General features: G+C 45.9%; 1 protein-coding gene across 3 annotated transcripts in view; it reads left to right on the plus strand.

Moving 5' to 3' along the window:
• Window positions 1-1904: 1904 nt before the first annotated feature.
• Ifnar1 (interferon alpha and beta receptor subunit 1) overlaps window positions 1905-23809 on the plus strand; it is a 28904-nt gene continuing 6999 nt past the window's right edge. Inside the window, exons 1-8 of one of the 3 annotated variants that reach the window (XM_042259539.2) lie at window positions 1905-2107; window positions 9662-9782; window positions 15484-15662; window positions 17586-17740; window positions 17832-17973; window positions 18550-18664; window positions 22214-22413; window positions 22660-22802. In XM_042259539.2, the coding sequence (XP_042115473.1) occupies window positions 2035-2107; window positions 9662-9782; window positions 15484-15662; window positions 17586-17740; window positions 17832-17973; window positions 18550-18664; window positions 22214-22413; window positions 22660-22802 (1128 nt within the window). In that variant the 5' untranslated portion in view covers window positions 1905-2034. Of the gene's footprint in view, window positions 2108-2255; window positions 2592-9661; window positions 9783-15483; window positions 15663-17585; window positions 17741-17831; window positions 17974-18549; window positions 18665-22213; window positions 22414-22659; window positions 22803-23809 lie in introns of those variants that run through there. The other 2 variants (XM_042259540.2, XM_016002103.3) reach the window with 2 other exon arrangements.

Below are 23809 nucleotides of genomic sequence, written 5' to 3' on the forward strand. Positions count from 1 at the left end.
TGCAGCATTAACAAATACAACCACATCTTTGCCCAGTTAAAATAATATTCCACAACATGAATAGACTTAGAATGCATAATATTAATCAAGGCCACCGATCTTAGAGGGAAAATGTTTTTCTTCATATGTGGATCCTAGCCTATGGCTATGTGTGTGTAATTAAACATGTACATGAGACTATAGTATAACATGTAGAAAAACAAAAATGGATAATCTAAAACAGACAAAATGCTTTACTCTGGAATTCACACATAACTTTCATGTAAGTCCAGCGAATGTACTCTCAAGGTATAACACATTTCCAGTGTAAAGCAAGTCCTTAGATGGATATTGGCTACATATGATTCCATCGGAGGCTTTTCATCTTTCTGTGAAACTCGAATTTTAAAATGTTTTCATTGACTATTCTTTTTTTTTTTTTTTTTTTGGTTTTTCGAGACAGGGTTTCTCTGTGTAGCTTTGCGCCTTTCCTGGAGCTCACTTGGTAGCCCAGGCTGGCCTCGAACTCACAGAGATCCGCCTGGCTCTGCCTCCCGTGTGCTGGGATTAAAGGCGTGCGCCACCACCGCCACCACCGCCCGGCCTCATTGACTATTCTTATAGTGTAGTTCTAAATACTACTGAATATAGTGTACTTTGATTCTTTAAACAGGAATTCTAGCTATTCAGATTATAAAGTTTGTAACAAGTATGTTTAAAATATCCTGATTTTCAAAGCCCTGGGAATACTGATTTGTTCCTGAATTCCAAAGAGGAGCAAGTCAGAAACATGAAAACACAGAAAATTTTTTTGGCATTTGGGTATTGTTTTTTCCACTGTAATAATTCTATATCATTGTTGATGGATAAGGATGCTTTTTAAAAATGAATTAAACAACAAATAAAAAATCTTTTTACGGGTTAGTAATGAAGAAGGGTTAAGGGGCCAGAGAGATGGCTCAGTGCTTAAGAGCACTTGTATCGGACCAGAATTCGGATACCGGGTCCCACATGGTAGCCCCTAAGATGAGTAACTCCAGGGCCAGGGTATCTGGCACGTTCTACTGGCCTCCACGGGTACCAGACACGCACGCACCTATGTATGGTACACGTACCTACACGCAGGCAAAAACACTCGCACACATAAAACCAACCTTAAAAAGTTTTAGAAAAAGGATTCAAATACTGTGCAATTCAAAACCTATAGATAGAGCCAGTGTGCACCACCAAACCATCCAATGAACCCCTGTGGGATTCAAGCAAGGAATCAAGCATAAAAATCGTGTGCAGTTGAGATAGTAAACGTTGTGTCGCTTGCGCCTTCCTGGCCCCAGGGTCCTCATCTCCTGGGATGCCCACACCAAGTTGCAAGCCTGTGGACCAGCCACCCCTGAGGCAACGCCCCACAGCCTCCGAACCAGCCCCACCCCAGGGCAAAAACAGGAAGCTGAGAAGCAGAGACGGAGATGTTACAAGGGGGGTCATCTGCGCAGGCGCACTGGCTGCACCCCGCGTTTGTCTCCGGAGATAACTATCGTAGTCGATCTTTAGGGAAATGGGAGTGGGGCGAGACAGGGACATGTCTGGTCAGAGGTCGGCACACGGGCTGAAGTCTAGACCGCCCGGTGCTTTCCAAGCCGCTTGCTCACGGAGAAGTCAGGGCGCTTGCAGGGCGGGGGAAGAAGCCATTCAAGGCGAGGGGCGGGGCGTCTGCAGGGGGCGGAGCCATACAGGGCGGGGGGCGGAGCCATCGCGGGGAAGCCATTCAAGAAGAAGGGGCGGGGCGTTCGCGGAGGAGCCATTCAAGAAGGAGGGGCGGGGCGATCGCGGGGGAGTCATTCAGGGAGGAGGGGCGGGGCGATCGCGGGGGAGTCATTCAAGGAGGAGGGGCGGGGCGTTCCCGGGGAGCCATCCGGGGTGGGGGGGCGGGGCATTTGCGGAAGGGGCGGGGCGTCGCGGATATGGCCGCGCTGCCGTGCGTGTCTTGTCGGGCTCCACAGCGCCGCTGGAGGAGACGGGGCATGTGAGACGACGCCGGTCTGGCCTCCCGAGACGATGCTCGCTCTCCTGGGCGCGGCGGCCCTGGTGCTGGTGGCTGGGGAGCCTAGGGCGCTGCTCGCAGCCGCAGGTGAGCCGAGGGGCCTGGCCGAGGGCCGGGCGGCGGGGAGGGAGAGCCCTGGGCGTCCGGGCACTGGCCGCTAGCTGGGCGCGGGTGGCCGCAGTCCCCGCCCGCTGACCCCGTCACCCTCCCGGCCGGCGCCGGCGCCTGCGCCCCTGCTGCAGCCTGCGCACGCTGTCCTGGGCCCGACCCTCCGGGCGGATGGCGGGTGGGAGACCAGACAGCCGCAGAAAGGCGCTTCCCCAGCCTGGCGCAGTTAGTTTGTCCCGGCCTCGCCGAGGAGAGAGAGGAGAGTCGCCTTAACGCGCCCACGTCGGAGAGGCTAACAAAACAATAACAAGCGAGCCAGGAAAGCACCCGGCTCGGTTGTTACTCAGGAGAACGGCGACTACTCTAAGTGATAGACAGAGCGATCTTCTCATAGCGGTGTAAGGAACCCGAAGAACACAGTCCAGCATGCCCCCAGGTCTCCTGGAGGTCTGTGGGGTCGCTAGTAAGTTCCGATTCCCCTTAGAAATCGGTACACCTGGGAGGTACGGATACCCCAAGTCTCACCTGCGGATAGCACCCAGTACTGGAAACTCGGGCAAGTGCCCTGATACAGCCCGTGGTGATGGTTTTGAAGCCTTTGTTCTTGGAAAGCTTTATGTTTGTGTTTACTTAAGTGTAAAAGGGAATTCCTCCCTATTTGTCACGTGAAATGGACATTTGGGGAGGATGTACATTAGTAAATTAATTGTAGCCAGTTGTGGTGACATGCACCTGCAATCCCAGCACTGGAGAGGCTGAGGCAGGGGTTTGAGGCCAGAGGATAAGTAGTACCGGGCCACTCTGTGCTCAGTAGTTTTAATGTTTCTCAAAAGAATCGACCTTAAACTGAACCAGTTACTAAAGCATAATTTATAGGAGCATTTATTGGACTCTTCACTACCCTTGTTACAAAGTGTTTGAAAGGAATAAACTAAACCTTCAGCGCTGCCATTCCACAGAGCAGGAAACTGAGGCACTGAGAGATTAAGAGCCTTGCCTGACACCATGCACCAGTTTCTGACTGAACAGAAAACCTCACTTGAGAGTCTGTCCTGAGAGCCTTGTGGCTTAACTACACCAGGCGTAGGTGTGTGTGTGTGTGTGTGTGTGTGTGTGTGTGTGTGTGTGTGTGTGCGCGCTCATGAAATGGGAGGTCAGGGGTCAATGTCAGGTGTCTTTCTCTGGGGCTGTCCACCTTATTTGGATAGGGTCTCTGACTGAAAATGGAGCTAGATACTAATGTATTGGCTGCTCGTCAAGCACCAAGGACCCTCCTGCTTCCATCTGCTCAGCACGGTGTGCACGGACCCGTCCAGCTAGAGGCCCCAACTCAGGTCCGCAGGCTTGTTCCGCCCGCACTTTTACCAACTGAGACATCTTCCTGGACTCCGTGGTTGTTTGGGATTTTAAGACAGGATCTCACTATGTAGCCCAGGCTGGCTTTGGACTTGACCCTCTTGCCCCTGCTACTTGAGTGCTGGGATTACTGGCATGTGCTGCCACCCCAAGCTTGTTTTGTTGTTTTGAGGCAGGTCTCACACTATAGCCCTGGCAGAACTGGAGCTCCCAGAGATCAACCTGCCTCTGCCTCTGGTGTTCTGGGATTAAAAGCGTGCACCACCACACCCAACCAGAGCTGTTTTCTTAAAGAAAAACATTTCAAATAAAATAGTTGACTATCCATTTACATGTTAAAGGCCTCCTTCTCAGTTCTATTTCTGTTAATACTCTTTTCCCCTAAAGGGTAACAATATTGAAAAGTAAATGAATTGTTACACTAAACTTGAAATTGTAATGTTGGTCCTTAGTCCAAAACTCAAATAATAAAATTAAATTAAATCATGCTTTGTATCCTAGTAAGGGCCAGTTAGGACTTTAGACCAAGAAAATTGTCCAACCTGCTAATGAAATTTTAGTGTATAAATGCATGGGTGTATGTCTTTATATTTACATCAGACTTCAGAAAATAGTGCACCCTACTGTCCATCAAGATAAACATCAAAGGTTGGAAGCAACTGAAATTATAAATGAATGCTCCTATATAAATTTCACATGCTGGACCAGCAAGATGGCTAAGCAGGAAAAAGCACCTGCCCCCAAGCCTGAGGACCTGAGTTCAATCCCCAACCCACATGGTAGAAAGAGAAAATCAACTCCAGCCAGTTGTCTTCTGACTTCCACATGCTCCATCTAGCGTGAATGTGCCCACAGATAGACAGGCACATACACAAATTAAGAAATGCTATGTTGCATGCTGAGGTGGGAATAAACTGTTGTGACTGACACTGTAAAATCTGAAAACTAAATCCAATTAACTCATTTCCAAATCTCCATTTGTTGGGGTGCACCGTATAGTGCTAGTTAGTTGAAGAAGGCACTCCAAGATGAATTTTTTTAAAGATTTATTTATTTATTTATGTATACAGAAGAGGGCACCAGATCTCATTACAGATGGTTGTCAGCCACCATGTGGGTACTGAGAATTGAACTTAGGACCTCTAGAAGAACAGTTAGTACTCTTAACCTCTGAGTCATCTCTTCCGCTCCCGTCTAAGATGAAATTTAAGTCCAACCTCTGATGGACTGAACCCAGAACAGCCATACAAAGGCCTATTTATTGATTGTTACACAAAGTGTTTGCTCATACCAAGGTCCCTAATCTAATTTAAATGTCTTACTAAAGGAGAGCATCACATGCCCTCATGACCGTAGTCCTTTATTATGTATCATTTGCAGTACACAATAATACAAGAACCTCAGGTGTGCCTGCGGCCTCTTGTGACCAAAGGCATAAGATGGCTACAATGCCCCTTCAGCAAAACAGTCACTGTTTTCCACAAGGATTCTTCAGCATCAAAGTACTTCTGAAAAACAGCTGTTCTAATAGCTACCCCAGAATCAGTGACTCTGCTAAATTCCTTCAACATCCATTCACTTATGAGTTGTTGGTCACCCAAGCAACAAAATGCTCCATCATCAGGAGCTCCTTTAGCTATCCATAGGAAGATTGCCTCCCTGAAGCTGTCCCTGGCTGTACCTCATCAGATCTCCACTTCCTCTCTGGCTCACAATCTTTTTAATTAAAATACTATGAACAGGGGTCTAGAGAGATGACTCAGCAGTTTAGAACATTGGCTACTCTTTTAGAGAACCCAGGTTCAGTTCCCAGCACCCAGGTAGTGGCATACAAACATGTGTAACTCCAGTTCTAGGTAGACCCGCCGCCCTTTTCTGGCCAGACATGGACATGGTGTACATGCAGGTAAAGTACTCATACCTGAACAGAATACTGTAACTACTACAAATGCTATTGGATCTTTTGTTGATCTTGTAGGCCCAGTTACTGCCCTTTCTGCACAGAACCTTGTAAATTCCAACAAATGTGATGGGGATCAAGTGAAGGGGATACGGGTAACGGGATAGATTCATTTAGGGATGAAGTTCAAAGGCTCTGGCGGGGTACTGGAAATGTCGTTCCTAGCATACACAAAACCATGGGTTCAATTCCCCAACACTAAGAAAGTGATAACAGTGTAGGGAGACTTGATGGATACCCCCTAACAGCTAAAAAGAAAGAAGAATCGGAAAATGTCTTCTCAGAGATCTCCTCACGTAATCTAACTGTAATCTATAAACTTCTGGAGTAGAAGTATGTCGTGATATTGTTGTACCCAGAGTCCCCCAAAGACCACTAAGAGACCAAATCCGATGCAAAAGCAGAGTCTTTTTACTATTGTGAGTTAACCCAGGCCTCTCTGTCCATCTGACACAGCAGCAAAGCAGGAGAGACCCCGAGTAGCAATGGTGCAGGGTTTTGGGGGCGGGGGTGAAGCAAGGGGTTGGGGGTCTACAGACTACATAGGAACAGACTCAGGATTGATGTACCTCCCATCCGGAGGTGCTGTCCTTCGTTAGCTTGCAGCTGCAAGAAAACTGTTACCTCTTCCAGCGGTTGCTGTGGTTGCTACATTTTTTCTTTATCATGAGCCCACTAGCTGGAACTTTTAATTGCCTTCTTCCACCATATGAGGACATTTTTTAAAAAAGGATTTTTAAAAGTGTCTTTTTAAGGCTTCTAGAAATATGACTGGAGTAGGCAGCATGCGTCAGTGTCTCCACCTAGACAGCACTTCTTGCACTGCTATTTAAACGGTTTTAGAACTCTCTGGAGTGTGCCAAAGTTGAAGATGCATCAGTCTCAGACTAAAGGACTTTAAATCGTTGGCCCAAAAGAGTGACTCTGCTTTGAAGGAGAATGAAATACTTAATTCTGAAACACATGAGTAGCCAAAAGCCAGGTATACATATTCAAGGACTACATGGTTTTGGTTTTTGTTTGTTTTCTGTATCCACAGTGCAAACAAGTTCTAGAACATTCAGTAAATAGGAGGGTGGGAAAGGGGGGCATTACATAGACAAGTTAGGGAGTGAGGGGCTCTAGCCACCAGAATGAAATGATACCTTACTTCGTTCTTAGAAGATTGTCTACCTCAGAGGTCTACTCTTGTACCTACTTGTCCTGCAAGTGTTAGGTCAGGAATGACGCTTGTTTCTGAAGGTTCTGGAACAGCCCTTATCTCAACCTTCAAGTGCATGAGGCGGCAGACAGGCCTGTGCGTTAACTCCTTTTGGAGGAAGATGCTGTCTAAATCTGGTCCTGTGGGGGGGGGGCATACCACCCCCACTTTTTCCAAGGGTACTCTCGAGCAGGAGCAGCAGGAAATATTAGATAGAAGTATAGAGGAGAGAGAAACAGAAAATATAGGATAGCCTCGGGAGGGCTTGGATCCTAATCCATCAGACCAGAACTTTATTCCAATATAAATAGCTCTATTTATAACAATGCCAAGGGGAGGGGCAAAGGATCTCCCCCTTGCTAGTTACAGCCAAGTGTAGCCCCTTCCAAACACCTGGCACTCAGGCCTGGTGATCAAATCATCCTCTTATGCATTCCTGCTGGGTACAGCCACTAGGAAGCCTAGATGGGCTCCAACATGGTCCTTCTTAGAGTGGTCTGTTATCAAATAGTTTCTTTGCAAGTTTCTAATTCACACAAGTAGGACTATAAGAGATAAGGCATTATGTATTAATAAAGGTTCAATATAGAAAGATATAGTAATTATAAAGGTCCACACACCTCATGTTTAAATTGTGTGCAAAAATCTCTCCATCCTTCCTTGGGTGGAGGTCTTCCTTTGTTTGGGATATCCAAATAACTAGTGAAGTAGTACAAAGACTGTATCTAAGGAATGTAGCAGGAATCTTAAAAGTTCTTATTAATAAAATCAAACCTGAGGCGAGTTATTGGGGTCCATGCTGGTAGATCAGAGAGACAGAACAAGCCACAGCTATCTCACCTCGCCGGATCCTCAGCTGGTCTTGTCTCCTCAGACTGGAGGCCTCTGAGTCCTCATCCAGAATGGGTCTCAGCTGAATTACTGCTCAAAAGCCTGAATGCTTAACCAGCCAAAATGCCTCTAGTTTCTGGTCCTCACACCTTATATATCTTTATGCTTTCTACCACCACTCCCTGGGATTAAAGGCTGGCTTTCTGGGATTAAAGGCGTGTGTCACCATGCTTGGCTATTTCCAATGTGGCCTTGAACTCACAGAGATCCAGAGGGATTTCTATCTCTGGAATGCTAGGATTAAAGGTGTGAGTGCCACCATTTTCTAGCCTTTGTATCTAGTGGCTGTCTGTTCTCTGACTCCAGATAAATTTATTAGAGTACACAATATTTTGGGGAACACAATACCACCACAAAGGAACCCTCTTATTTACCTAATAATGGTCTGTGTCCTCCACCCCATTGTAATCACTATATTGCATTTATTTTTATTATCTAACTTTATCATAACTGTGTGTTTACATATGCAGGAAAAAGTCTGGATAGAGCTGGGTGCGAACTGCACTTTGAAGCATCCACTGGGGGTCTTGGGCTATATAGCTCCCACACATCAGAGACTACTATATACTTTGCTGTGTGTGAATAAATTCTGTCCTGGGCTGGAGAGATGGCTCAGTGAGTGAGTGCTTAACTGCACCTGCAAAGGACCTGGATTCAATTCCTAGCTCTCCCTTGGTGGTTCCCAACCATCTGTAGGAGATCTGATGCCCTCTTCTGACCTCCATGGAAGACATATACCTATGTGGGCAAAACATTCTCACATAAAATAGAATACAGAAATCAAATTTAAATTTTTTTTTTTTTTCTCAGTCTTGCTCAGCCCTCTTTTTTTTTTTTTTTTTTTTTTTTTTTTTTGATTTTTCGAGACAGGGTTTCTCTGTGTAGCTTTGTGCCTTTCCTGGGACTCACTTGGTAGCCCAGGCTGGCCTCGAACTCACAGAGATCCGCCTGCCTCTGCCTCCCAAGTGCTGGGATTAAAGGCGTGTGCCACCACCGCCCGGCTCAAATTTAAAATTTTAAAGTACTTTTAGTTCCTGAGATTAAAATACAATTACATCATTTCCTCCTTCCCTTTCTTCCTTCCATACTCTACCATGTACCACCACTACCACCAACCTGCTCTATCAAATTCATGGTCTCTTTTTCTTTAAGAGTGTGTGTGTGTGTGTGTGTGTGTGTGTGTGTGTGTGTGTGTGTGTGTGTGTGTGTGTGTGTGTATGCATGCGTGTATGCCTAAAGACATAATTAACCTTCTCAAGCATATGTACTTGGTATATGTTTTCAGGCTGACCATTTGATATTGGGTAGTCAATATGAAATGATTGGTGTGCTCTTCCCTGGCAAAGACTATTTCTTCTACTCTCCCCGTTCCTTAGTTGCCTGGAGTTTTTTGTTTTGTTTTGTTTTGTTTTTCTAGGACTGAGGCCCCTTGAGCTTTTCCCCTCCCACATTAACGTGTCTGTTGGTGGTGTGCTTGTTTAGGACATGTTAGGCAGTCATGTTGGTGAGACTTCATGGATGTAGCCTCTGACATTTCCAGGAGACACAATTAACTCCCTGTTCTTCTGGCTTTTACTGTCTTTCTGCTCCATCTTCCCAGTGAGCCTTGTGCCTTAGGTTCAAGAGTTCTACTGTAGATGGATCACTTGGGCTGGGCTCCACAACTCTGCATTTGGATCAGTTCTGTCTTTGTTATGGTCTCCATCTGTTGCAAAGAACAGTTTCCTTGATGATAGGTAAGAACTACACTTACCTGTAGGTATAAGGACAAACATTTAAATATAGTTAGGGATTATGCTGGTTCTAGTAAATTGATGTTTCTAGGTTCTCTTCCAAGACTCATGACCCTGGGCAGTTAGCAAGGTTTCCGGTACCAGGCATGGTTTCTGTCTTGTTGAGCAGATCCAAGTTCAGTTGGTGAGCAGTTGGTTACTGATTGTGTGTGTACCACTATTTCACCCTTAGGGTTATTATGCATGTGGTTGTTGTTTGGGGTTCTTAGGCATCATAGCTAAAAGATTTTAAAATGAATGCGTTCAGTCCTGTTACTAATGTGAATAATGACAATGTATAAAATATCTGTACATCATATAAATAATCAGTTTGTTGCTTATTGGCTATGCAGGTGGAGAAGATCTAGAATCTCCTGAGGATATAGACATCTACATCATAGACGACAACTGTATCCTACAGTGGAACAGCAGAGAGGCAGTGGACAATGTGACGTTCTCAGCAGAATATCGAACGTAGGTGACTAATTGGCCTGCTGGAATGCTAGGGATGATTTTTGTAATTTCATCATCATAACTAGCTTCTTTTTAATGTGGGAAGCAGTTGTTTGTTTCCATTGTAGGAAATTTTACATTTCTAACTTCCTCTCGGGGGAGACTGAGCTGAGCTGAGGGACTGCTGAGAGGACTCAGCAGGTCAAAGCACTTGCCCCAGTCCGAGAGACGGAGTGGGTCCTTCTTCCAGGACCCACTGGAAAGAAAGAGGCAATTCCTGCAAGTTGTCCTCCGACCTCCGCTCATTTGCCTTGGTGTGTTTGCGCACACGCGCACACACGCATGCGTATACAAAATAAAACATCTCTTGAGGTTGGAGGATGAGAGGAGGAGACAGTCATTCCCATATCATCTCTTCGTGGATGTCACATACTCATTAAATGTGTAATAGTGTCTGAACTGTCTTGACATGTGCAGAGAACCCAGAAGGCCGTGCTGGGTCTTGGGACAGGCCCTCAATTCCCATCATACACAGAGGTTTCATTTTTTTAAGAAATTTTAGGCTTATTTAATTTATGTGTGTGATTGTTTTGCCTGTACGTATGTATATGTACCATGTGCGTACCTGGTACCTGTGGAGACCAGAAAAGGGCATCAGATTCCCTGGAACTGTAGTTAGGGAAGGTTGTAAACCGTGTGGGTACTGGGAACCTAACCCAGGACCTCTGCAGGAGGAGTAAGTGCTGCTAACCACTGAGCCATCTCTCCAGCCCTAGGATTTTCATTTTAGACACAGTTCATACTCCTCGGTGTTTTGGACCCTACATTTCCATAGACTGAATGCTTTTGCTGGTGCCTCTATCTCAGCACTGACTTTCTGCTTCCCGTTTGCCAAGAGGATCGGCAGAGCCTCAGAGGGCAGGCTCACAGGAGGGCCCAGCTCAGGAGGTGCAGCCCTCCATCTCCTGCTGGGTGTTGGGACCCCGTCTGCACGCCTTCATCCCTGTGTAGGATGGAGTGGAGGAAGGTGTCAGGACTTTCCAGTCAGGACCCCAGTGCTTCCTCGGCCACTGTGCACTGTTGTTTCCACGTGTCACTGAAACAGAGAGTGACCTTACAGCTTCCTAACCATCTGTGGACACAGGCATGCTTATCTCTAGTGAGTTTCCTGTGCATTCAGTGTTGAGTATTGATACATTTTTTCTTTGTTTTAGGGTGGAATTCTTTCATCCAACAGCTGGTTTAGGTATAGTGGGGATGTTTCAAAGTTACCCCATAACAAAGAGCAGACAGCCAGAGTCTCACACAAGTACCATGCTTACCCCAGACTCAGTTCACGATCATCTTGTGCCCTCTGCTCTGGCAGGAGCATCACATGTGCATTGCCCTTGCCCTGTGTTTCTGTAGGCAGTCCCCCTGCAGAAATGTGTGTGACGAACAGCATCGGTGCAGTGTTATGTAGACTGAGCAAATCTGCCTTGAGTCTGTCCTCCGCTGCTGTGTGTGTCTGCGGTCCCTTTTGTCCATGGAGGTGACAGGTGTGACAGGGAGTAGATTATCATCCAAATCAAGACAGGAAAGAGTGAAAGGAAACAGATTTAAATGAGCTGGGCCACAGTTTGATCGGGGACTTGCCCAGGAACGCGGATGAGGATGAGGAGGAATTGAACTCTAAAGATTGTTGAGTCCTGAGTGAGTGATTTTACACGAGGAACCCAGTGGGCTGGGAGATGACTCATCAGTTCAGAGCACTCACTGCTTTTCTAGAAGACCCCAGTTCAGTTCCCATCACCCAGGTTAAACGGCTCGCAACCGTCTGTAACTCCAGCACAAGAGTTATATGTAGGTACCTATAGTCACATGAACATACCCACATATATAAATTTAAAATGTTTTAAATGAAATAAAAATATTTACTTAAATAAAATGAAAGCTAAAGTGCCCATGAGAGTGAGAAGTGAGGAGCTGAAGTGTGAGCAGACTTAGCAGACGCAGTGTGTGTTGGTGTGTGTTCCTCACCGTGTGCACAGGCAGCACTGATCATCAGTGCAAGAGTAAGCTGTTCAGATCTCCAGATCGAGAGCACACTCGTCTAAGCCTCAGTGCCACTGCTATCTAAAAGGACATTTGCTGGGCAGAGTGGCCCACGCCTATAATCCCAGCACGGAGGAGGCTGAGGTAAGATTATAGCCATGTACAGGGTCCTGTGCAATGTAGTGTCTTCTAAGCCACTCTGGAATACAGACAGAGTCGTGGTCTCGAGGGAAACCAAACAGAAAGACTGTGATCTGTGTAATGTGTCATATTCTAATGGGAGAAACCCATGATTCTGACCTTTGGAGGAATGGATTCAATATACAAATGGTGTTGAGTCTCTTCACTATGGTAGTGAGGCTTGGCTAGGAGAGGCCATTTCCAGAGGTGGAAGGAGGCCTCGAGGTACCAAATGTTTGAACTGTGGTACACCAGGTCATATGAGAAGAAATTGTACACAGGGTGTTCCTAGAAGCAATACTAATTTTAGAAATAACCCAAATGGGAGACCCCAACCTTCTGGATTATGCAGAAGATGTGGCAATGGAATTTATTTGGGAAAGAAAAACTCACAAGACAGAATAAAGAAATTTGTCGCAGGATCCTGGAAGGGTGAGGCACAGTCCAGCGCTCTTCTCTGGCGAGATCTGCCCTGGTCCGCCCCAGCATCCAAAACCACAAGGTAGTGTCTAGTATGAGCATCCCAGGTCTTAAGGGTCCCCAAGCAGCCATGCCCCAGGGCATGTACTTAAAGGTCATAGGCAGGTGTAACAGTTACCTGCTACCTCTCTAGGGCCAGTGCTTTAGGCATGGCTAGAATGGCTACCCACTACAATATTCACTCTTTATTTCATGAATATTGAAAGCCTTTTCTATCATGTACTCTCCTGAATGTTCAAATGCCTCAGTGGGCAGGAACGATAAAGGACGTGAAGTTACTTCTTGAGACCAAGCTTATGAATGAGTCTTGTATCTGTTAAATAGCCATGTTTCAAATTCCATTCTGCTGTAATTATTGTGTATGATAAAGAATTTTTTAAAGATTTATTTATTATGTATACAGGGCTCTGCCTACATGCCAGAAGAGGGCAGCAGATTGAATTACAGATGGTTGTGAACTACCATGTGGTTGGTGGGAATTGAACTCAGGACCCCTGGAAGAGCAGCCAATACTCTTAACCTCTGAGCCATCTCTCCAGCCCCGATAAAAAAAATTTTAAAAAAACATAAAACTAGTTCCCAGTGTAAGAAGCTCCCTTGAACACAGTAGCCATGTATTGACAGCTAAACTACATCTCCAGGAACATAAAGGGAGACAAAGATAACAAATAATGGTTGGTTGAAAGGGAAGTAGGGCTAATTTTATATTCAGCCATTGTATGCAGTGAGTCGCTTTGTCAGTCATACTGAGTCAAGGCATTATATGTGCTGGGCCAGCACTGGCCACTGAGCAACACTGCCACCACATTTTTATTATTTAATTTTATTGTTTTTTCTTACTATATTTGTTTGTTTGTTGAAATATTGTTTGTGGAGTCTTACTATATAGCCTAGAATGATTTCAAACTTACTGTTTAGCCCAGGCTGGCCTCAAAGTTTCAGGTCCGTTCCCCCCCCACCACTACCCGTCTCAGCCTCCCCAGTGCTAGGATTCTAAACATGGATCACCATTCCCAACCATGCCCCATTTTAAGACTATTAAACCAGTCACCTAAATTTTTCGGATTGGACATTTCCACTGGAATCCCTTTGTTTACAGTGACACACCCAGAGGTCTAAAGAGGGCTCAGCAGTTAAAGCACTGGACCCAGGGGACCCAGCGTAGGGGCTCGGCACAGGTCCGGCAGCTCACAACCCTAGCTTCAGCTGTTTCCCGATCTTTGGAACCCATGGGTTCCCACAGTAGCACACACATGGCCATGCACAGACACATATACACATCATTTTAAAAGAAATCTTTAAAAGACCCCAGGAAACAGAGTGATTGGTTTGGAAGAGAGCAAAGGAAACATACCACCTAATGCTGAGGTCTGTCCTAGAGTATGTTAGTCTATTCATAGAGGATGCTGGGGGCCACAGAAACATGAAGTAGGAATTCAGCTGACTGACAAAGCTAATACCTGGAAGAGGCCAGGGGCCTTCCAGAGGTCAAGCCAAGGCTCGGAGTCTTGGTGATACTGGCTCTTGAATATTAAGCCGTTTTCCTGCAATGAATTTCTTGTGTGCTTTTGTAGCTTTTCCATTTAATTCTTTGTCTAAGAACAATGTGATCATTCATTGGGCACAATTTCCCCATTACTTTTGGAATATTTGGACAACCTTCTTCCATCTGTGCTAACAACAGACACAGTCAAGACCCCTAGTTTCAAGCCTCTCCGTAATTACTGTCATCATTAGCAACATCTGGACAGAGCCATCTCTGGACAAAAGTATCTTATCTGAGAAACTTCCCAGACTTTCTAAGAACAAGACCATCTGTCAGAGAAGGTAAAGATTCACACAGACTATTACCCAGGCCAGGTGGATGTGCTAAGGAAATGTAACTTTCTCCTTTTCCAAATTTTATCTCTAGTTCCAGATCTCCCTTTAATAATTATCAGGTGCATCCTGCTTTAATAGAGGGTCAGAAGGGATCACACAGTACTGAGATCTGTCCTAGGATAGGCAGTCTATTCATAGAGGGTCAGAAGGCCATCATCATCAGATCAATTCCCAATCTTTAGTAAGGAAGTTAAAGTCAGAGATGCAGGCTCATTTCCCAGAAGTCACACAGTTGTCTTGAACCAGGCCATACCTGCTTTTGTCTCATGGATCATTTGTTTCTGTTTCCTTGAGATGCTAATGCAACCACTCATAAAATTGAAGTGAAAACTCTGTTAAAAATTGACTAAATGGTGAGGTGATGGTGGCATTTGGGATGTAGAGGCCAACAGATCTCCAGGTTTGAGGCCAGAATGAGTTCCAGGACGGCCAAGGCCACAGAAAAACCCTGTCTCAAAGAACAACAAAAATTAACTAGATATCTGACACGTTCAAGTAGTAGCTTGGCTCATCTGTATCAGAAAGGAATCAGAGGGTATCAGGTAAATGTCAACAGACATAATTATCTCAAGGGATATGCTTTTTCTAAGTATGATTTCCATTGTATTTTTCTGTCATTATGAAGCTGTCTCTGTATGTGGGCTTTAGTGGAGGTCACAGGGCAGTATCAACAAGTCTAAATCGTGATTGGGGTACTCGGTCATTCCAGGCTTCACAAGTGGATTGCTGACCACCTTGCTGTGAATAGCGCAGCTCATGTAGTAATGCAGCTTGGAGAGACCTAGTAAAGCACATAACCTTTGAAGGCATTTGCTTTAGCAATGTCCCTGATGGCAACAGCCTCTGTTGTTCCAAATGACAAATTTATGAATTGTCTTGGGCACAGTTTGTGTGGTGAATTGCACATTGCCCATGGCCTTTTAGCTGCAACCATTGTTGTTTTTGTTTGTTTGTATTTTGTTTCTGGCCCTTCACTTAGGCTCACACACTCAGCACATGTGACACTTTACATAGGAAATAAATTCTTAAGCTAACTATGTTGGTGAATAGAAAATGTATTTGAAACTTCTGTATATACATTAGCTCATTCAGTCGTTTTTTTTTTTTTGTTTTGTTTTGTTTTTTTTGTTTTTTTCTCAATTAAAAGAGAAGAGATGGAGAACTGGTTAAAATTGCCTGGGTGTCAACATATTACGGGGACTGAATGCAAATTCTCTTTGCTGGACACAAATGTTTATATCAAAATATCATTTCGAGTAAGAGCAGAAAAAGGAAAGAGCACTTCCCCATGGAATGAGGGGGACCCGTTTACTCCGTTTCTGAAAGGTAAGAAATGTTGTTGGCTGCATTGTTGTTCTCTAGGAAATGTCACCAGAGTTCTCTGTGAACCCATCCGTCTGCGTAGCGACGCTCCCTTCCTCTGAGGCCCATTCTTCTGGCCTCTGTTAGTGGCTCTCCAAGTGTCGTCGCCAGGAGCCTTTTAGGAGTCCCATAAAGTCAAGGCTCTCCCTGGTAACTCAGAGACTTGCCTCATTCATTGTGATATCTCTGTAAACACAGGAATTTGGAAAGGACACCAGACACGCCGTGTGAACGTACTGACTGCAGACATGGGGTCTCTGTCGCTTAGTCACATGTTAATGAGATTTTTTTAATGTAGAGCAATATGACACCTTTAAGTTCTTGTTGTTTTTGGAAATTACTTTTGAGCAGTGTGTCTGATAGCTTTATCATCTTCGCGAATTCACAAACCTTTTGTAATTTTATCTATTTTAATGGTCAGTAGCTGGATGTGAAAGCACGTAACAGTGTGAAGAGGCCTTTGACAGCCCCGTGATTTCTAGAGCAGTGCAGAGAGATCTAGAGACCGAATTCAGGAAGCACTGCCCTGTCCTGCTCTTAAAAGGAATGGCCTGAGTCCCCGTCTGTCATTTCCTCCCTGTCCCTTCTTATCACTGTCCGTTCGCTCTCTTCCTGCTCACGTGTTATCACTTCTGCCCACGTCACAGCCACCTCTTCTAACAGATGCCTTCCCGGTCCTCAGGCTCGGTGCGTCTGAGCACAGCGTGGACATGGCTCCTTTTCCTCGAAGCTCCTCCTCTCCTGGCTCTCTGGGGCACCGCTCGCTCCTCAGTCTCCTGCTCACTCAGTTTGTTCCTCTTTGTTTTTCTTTTGTTCTTTTCTCCAGGAGATTTCAAGGTTGGGCCGCAGAAGACCTAGTCATTAACCCTGCCTTGGCTCCCAGAATTCCCTCCCCTGCCCCATTGCTCCCCTGAGCATTAGACTGGTGTCACCATGTCCATCCAGTGTCTCCCTAGGTGTTAAAGCCGTCTCACAGTAGAATAATCAATGGCGCTCTCAGTCTCCCTCACAGCCTTTCCTGTAGCCCTCGTGTCTCAGGGAATGACATCCGCTGGTAATTTGCTCAAGCTCAGACCCTGGGTTCATTCTGACCCTTTCCTACATTTTATATCTCAACACATTCCGTCTGACCCATCAGGTGAGGATGTCCGAGACATCTTTGACCTTTTTGCCAAGGCCCTTGCCTTCTTCACTGATTTCTTGCTGACCCTGCTGCTTCCTCATCCCTTGGCGAGGCTGATCATTCTCAAACCTGGATGGAGTTTGGCTCTTCGCCAAGCTCAGTCCCCCAGCGTCTTCTAAAATTGCTGCCGCTTCCTTCTGCGTGGGCCCCAGCCAGGTCTCCGGCTGTTTCTGAGCCCCTTCCTCACACTCTGCACCCTGCACTGTCCCGTCTTAGAGACTTCACAGGGGATCCCCAGGGCCTGGGCTGCTTCTCTGCTGGGTGTGTGCACAACTCCATGCTTTATTTAGACTTCTGCTTGGAGGATGCAGAACAGCTTTCCTGTTTGTTCCGTTCCCTGCTCTGTACATGTTATTCTGCAGTGTGTACGTGCATGTCTGTGTTTGGGGGTTGCTCTTGCCATATCCTCCCAAAGTGTGAGACTTGTGAGGGCTTTCCTCTGTCTTACCACATGGGACAGACTTTTTGGTTTTTCAAGACAGAGTTTCTCTGGAGCTTTGGAGCCTGTTCTAGAACTTACTTTGTGGACCAGCTGGCCTCAAACTCACAGAGATCCGCCGGTCTCACCCCCCACCCCCCACCCCCACCCTCCCAGTGCTGGGATTAAAGGTGTGGGCCACCACTACCCGACAGGGGCAGATGTTGTTGTGAACATTTTGGAATGATACTACTGAAGTTATATAATTCTCCTCTGATGTCAACAGCTCACATTGGCCCCCCAGGAGTACGTTTAGAAGCTGAAGATAAAGCTGTACTAGTATACATCACTCGTCCCGGACAAGGTGCGAACATGTGGGCAAGAGAGAATTTTAGCTTCAGGTACAGGATAGTGATCTGGCAGAAGTCTTCAGGTGCGACAGTAAGTTTCTATTTTACCTTGGTTTGATGTGAGAGAGAAGAGGTGATGGAATTCTAAAATTTGACTGTATATTTTTTTATCTTCTTTATAGCAAATTATTGAAACCACAAATTACACAGAAAGGATTTTAAAACTGTTACCAGAGACTACTTACTGTTTAAAAGTGGAAGCAATGCATATGTTCCTTAGGAAACACAGCAACTACAGTGCAGTGCAATGTATAAACACCACAGGTAAGGAAGAGCTCGGCTGTAGATCAGTAACTGAAGATGACAGCCTTTGACTGGGCCATTGTCTCCTGGACCATGTTATGTGATGAGGTTTATGATGGGTTAATAATTATTAAAACAAAGCATTGGCTAGAGATGTGTGATTGAACACTTATCTGGCACACACACACACTCATGCACGCATGCACAAAGGAAGGAAGAATAACAGCACTTACAGAATCAAGTCATTTACTTTATAACTTGTGTCTCAATACTAATGAAAGTTAATTTCACTTAAAAGGTAAAATTTTTATAGTATCATAAATGCTTTTTACTTGCCTGTAATACCTCATGTAGTTGCCAGCAGAATGGTTGGTACCCAAAGCATGCCACTACAGATGAAATGTCAGAAATGAAAACAGCCTGAAACGCTTAAGTCACTGCCAACCTTGCCAACAGTTATGGCCAGGGTGTGAGCTGGCCGTGCTCATGGCTTTAATTACAGATTTAGTGTGTTTTGATTCTTAAAATCAAACATGACAACTATGGTTCAGTCTCACTAATTTAAAATGTATGTTTAATGGATTCTTTGGCTTCTAGTGGCAGATAAAATGCCTGTGCCAGAAAACCTAGAACTGGACGCTGATGGTGAGAGCTATGTTCTGAGCTGGGACTATGCGTCTCCAAACGTGAGCTTCCGAGCGCAGTGGCTCCCGTGAGTTCCTTTCCTGATTGTTCCTTTACCCAGTCTGCTTTGATTTCATTCATACGACTTCTCGTGCAACTTAGTGCACACGAACTGACTGAGAGGTGGGTGTGATGGTGGGAAGCGGGGATTTCAGTGGAGGTTCCCTGTCTCAAGGTATATGGTGGAGCGTGACAGAGCAGAGCACCTGACAGCCAGCCCTGGCCGCTGTGCACATCCCAGCTCATACACAGATGCATACACCATACCCGTCCACATGTGCACACGTGCACACACTCACTTGCTCACACACAAAGAAAAGAAAAATGAATGTCACTGAGAAGGGTGGTTTCATCCAACACTTGCCTTTCTCCAGCATGATCCTGTTGTGGACAGAAGCCATGTCTTGAAGCTGTATTACTTGAGGCAGCATCTCAGAGACCATTAGGAGCGGACTTTGACCTTTACACCTGTGTTAAGGTTCATCTCAGAGGTCATGTCCACCAAGATGTTTCATTTATTTCACTCAGCATGGCGGATTGGGTCCTTAGCTAAATCTTCAAAAGCCCTCCTCCTGCCCGATAGTGTAATCTGACAGGAAAGCGAAGCAGCTGCCGTCTCTCCAGGTCCTGCCCACACTCGTGGAGAGGATGGTAGGAAGGGTGCAGGAGAGGAGGGCAGGAGCCTGGGGGGTATCCTAGAATATTGCCTGCCACGGTAGGAGGGTGTCCTAGGAGAGCAGGACATTTGGACAAGAAGTGACTAGAAAACAAAAGGAGTTGTGTGGGATCAGGCTTGGCCCTGGGTGCCTATCTTACAGGTCTTTGGGAACCATTGGGAATTTTGTGCTGGAGGGGAGGTGGCATGGAGTCTGCTTGGGAAAGCTGTATATGGCCATATTCTGTGTGGGGCCTTGTGCTCAAGTGGCACCAGGCCTGAGGAAGCCAACTAGGAGGGTTGTGGTTCTGGCCTTACAGTGAGACGCTTTGAGTTGTAGTCTATTGGCCAGTAGGTTTTCATCTCTAGCCTTGGTAGGATGTGCTCTGTAATGGATGGCACGGATCTATGTTATGGCACTTTTGCAGGGGTATGTCGATGCCGCAACTTCCTTTCCAGAAGGGAAAAGCCCTATTTGTAGTGTTGGCTGAATTTTGTGACAGAAATATTCCCATGATGACCACTTTGAAGCTACCAGCTTGAAGTCTTTGATTGTGGACCTGGGATGATATGTATGCACATTATGCACTGTTAAGTAATGTATTTTAGCATATGATAGTTAAAAGTAGCTTCAAGAAAAGTTAAAATATAGGTAGGATTTCTCAGTTATGTGCTGGTGGCCTTTGGGAGACCCTGCTCCAAGACCGCCTCCAGGACATACAAAAGTTCCAAGAGTGCAGCAGGGGCTAGCTAGACTTTCCTATCTGGGGGAAATAAGGAAGCGCACACTTTCTGATGGTAACTTTCTCTTTTACTTCATCTTGAAAAAAATCTCTCTGAAAATCTGTCTCCCACAGCTACATTTTCCACACAACTTTATATACAGTTTCATCTCTTCACACAGCTGTCTCTCACACACATCTCTCTACCCTGCCACATTTCTTCACTCACAATTTGCACTTCTCTTCTACATCACTCTCACTCTCCTCTGTACACACATTTCTGACCTACATGCACATCTGTCTCCTCTACATCTCTTTTCTATCTAGCTATACAAGCTCTCTCCTCTACATAGCCACTCATCTTCTACACAGCTGTATCTGTGCACGTGCATGTACACACACACACACACACACACACACACACACACACCTTCAACAACCAAACTCTGGACAAATGTAAGTTACATATACAGGGTCCGACCCATTTTCATAACACATGATAAGTCACACAGTTTTTCTCAAGCTAGGGAGGTCATTCTGACTGGGCATAGTGAGTAAAGTAAGCATGTAGCTCTGAGTGGTCAGGGTTCCCAGACAGAGAGTGACATTGAAATTCAGGACGTAAACAATAAACAGTTAGTCGGCTGAACCTTGAGGTTAGGAGTATGTGCAGAAAGTTAATTGCTGCAGGGGTAATGTCTACCAGTTTCTTCATGCCTGACCTTGGTTTAACAGACACCTGGGAACTTGTCCTTGTGTGTTTTTATTTGCAGGGTCAGCTAGTCTGTTGTGAATTTGTCCTAAAGTCTAAAATCAGCTAAATGTGTAAAAGGCTGTCTTTTTAGCTGAGAATTTTCCAATGTCAGTCTTAGTAATGAAAAATATCCTAGTGTTATTTCTGTTCATCAGAATTATACAACTTCAGCAGAAATCATCTTCCTGACCATCCACAGCTGTAAGTGTGCCTCAGAAGTGTAAAGTGCACTACCACTGGGCTGTGGGAGGAAGAGTTGTGGCAGCACAGGAGAGAATTACAGACAGAAACAAACGAGTCAGAGTCAGTGACCCCATGGTATTGGGGTCACCCATCAGAGAATCAGTCATCGGCTAGGTCAGCTTGTTAAGTACTAGTTGTCACCTGCTGTATACTCCCACAGCCTCCAGCAGTTACTGTTACAATCGTGATGAATCACTGTGACCAAAGGCAATTTGAGGAAGAAAGGGTTTATTTGACTTGTACTTCTGTATCAGTCCATCACTGCGGGAAGTCAGGGCAGGAACCTGGAGGCAGGAGCTGATACAAAGCATGGAGGGGTGCTGCTTACTCACTTGCTCCTCAGGACTTTCTTGAACCCAGGACCACCAGCTAGGGGTGTCCATACCCACAATGGGCTGGACCCTCCCCCATAGATCAGTAATTAAGAAAATGCCCTACAGGCTTGTCTGCTGACAGCCTGGATGTTCTCAAGTCATTTTCTCAATCAAGACTCCCTTCTCTCAGATGACTATAGTTTGTATCAAGTTCACACAAAACTAGCCAGCACATAAGACAAAATGAGGTTTGAATATTTTTAGTAAGTTTTTATTTCTGAATGTTTATATCAGTTTTTTTTAATAATAATGTGTTTATAAACATGTATTGAAGAGATGACTTAGCAGAGAAAGTGCTCACGATGTAAACATGAGTCAGAGTTGAGATCCCTAGAACCCAGGTAAAGTCCTACAGGTGTGGCAGCACCTATAATCCCAACACCTGGGAGTCACACGGGGCGTTCTAGGGCAAGCTGGCTAGCGAGACTAGTCAAGTCGGCGAGCTGCACATTGGGTGAGGTATCCTGTCTCGGTAAAGTGGAGAGTGACCAAAATACACTGACATCAACTTAAGGCCTACCTATAAACACACAAACGTCCCCCATCCCGCAACACACACACACGGACACACACACACACACACACACACACAGTGAGGAACAGCTCGCGACACTGCTGAGAAGTAAGTACACGCACACTCTGGAGCATCCCCAGCTCTCCTTTGTTGGAAGTCAGGGCCTCTTCCATTGTCCCTCGAGTTTCTTAAGTGGGGAAACTGTCGCTGGGACCACAGCTCTTACCACAGTGTCTGACGTATTATAAATCGTCAATCCATACATGTTTACTGATTTAACGATTGACTTTAACCTTTGCTTTTGTTCTTCCACAGTAGCTATTTGAAAAGTATTTCTGGAGACCACTCGGATAAATGGGAAGCCATTCCGACCTGTGCAGAAGTCCGAACCACACGCTGTGTCTTTCCTCGGGATGCTGTCCACACAGGAACTTTCTTTCTCCGGGTACAAGCGTCAGATGGAGATAACACATCTTTTTGGTCTGAAGAGAAATTTATTAATTCTCAAAAATACAGTAAGTCAAGTTTTCTTTGAGACAGCATCTGACACTAGACCAGGCTGGCCTGGAACTCACTGTGTAGCCCAGGCTGGGTTCAAACAGTTGTCCTGCCGGAGCTCCTGAGAGCTGAGGTGCTGGGTTTGGTTCATGCATGCCTTAGGTCAGTGGTGCACATGGCGCTGTAATTCCTCAGTTAGCTCAAGTTGGTAGAATTGTTTTAAGGTGCCTGACTCCACCTTTCCGCTCCCTGTGCCTCCCCAGCCTCCATTCCCGCTCCGGTCATTGCCGTCACCCCGTCCCGGGATTCACTGCTTGTCTACGTCAGCTGTCAGGACAGCCCCAGCACCGCGTGTCATGGCCTGACTTATGAAGTCAGTTTCTGGAAAAACACTTCAAATACTAAGGTAAAAAGCCTACCCGGGAACTTTGTGACTTAGCCTCACAGCTGTGATTGGGAAAGAAACTGAGCAGGAAGCAAGAGGGAGAAGTCATGGCTTTAAGGTTTGAGGGAGGCCTTGTACCGTCTGTGACCGTGGCTGTGTGCAGCAGGATGACTGTCAGCCTTTCCGTGCTCTGCATGACAGGCACAGGGCCCTGCTTCGTTGTGCGCGCGCGCGCGTGCGTGTTAACAATGATCTATTCATTGTGTGTGCATCACAGGGCACACATGGAGGCCTAGGACAGGTTGTGGGGATTGACCTCAGGTGGTCGGGCTTCTCAGCAAGCACCTTTACCCACTAGGCCGCCATCTTGCCGACCGACCCTCCAGTTTGCTTTTTAAATATATCTTGAGTCTATTGCTAATGCAATTAGATCCATTCTATCATGATTCCCAAGTACTTTCCAAACTAAGGTTCCTTTGCAAGAATGACATTTGGGCCAGGTAATTCCTTGTGGTAAAGCTGTCCTTACATCGCTGGGCTCTCTCGGGTGTCTGTAGTGCGCCCTCAGAAGTGTGTCAGCCAAGGATCTCCAGATTGTCACCTGTCCTCAGAGGGCAGCTGCGTGTTGACAGAGCCTCGGTATGATGACGTCTGTGGATTCCAGAGTTCAGCGTAGCCCATGGGGGGAGAACCAGCTAACACATCTCCTTATGGAGAACTAATGAGAAGGTGTTGCTCTGAACCAGTCATCTGACAGAACTCATCCATCCCATGCATGAACCCCCGTGGAATTTCAGTCAAGGAATCAAGCCTAAAATCCGGTGCGGTTGAGATGGTAACTATTGTCTCTTCACGCTTGGTGGCAGTTTGAACAAATCCCAAAGCGCCGTCTGCTCCCGCTTCTGCTGTCTGCCCATACCAACTGCAGCGTTACTGAACTCATTGGGAATTGTGCTCAGCGTTGGCCAGGCCTGAGGTCAGACAGCTGATTCTGATCCCGTGCTGACAGACTCTGGCTGACCTTTATA

Source organism: Peromyscus maniculatus, chromosome 12, assembly GCF_049852395.1.
Source record: "Peromyscus maniculatus bairdii isolate BWxNUB_F1_BW_parent chromosome 12, HU_Pman_BW_mat_3.1, whole genome shotgun sequence".
Taxonomy (NCBI): domain Eukaryota; kingdom Metazoa; phylum Chordata; class Mammalia; order Rodentia; family Cricetidae; genus Peromyscus; species Peromyscus maniculatus.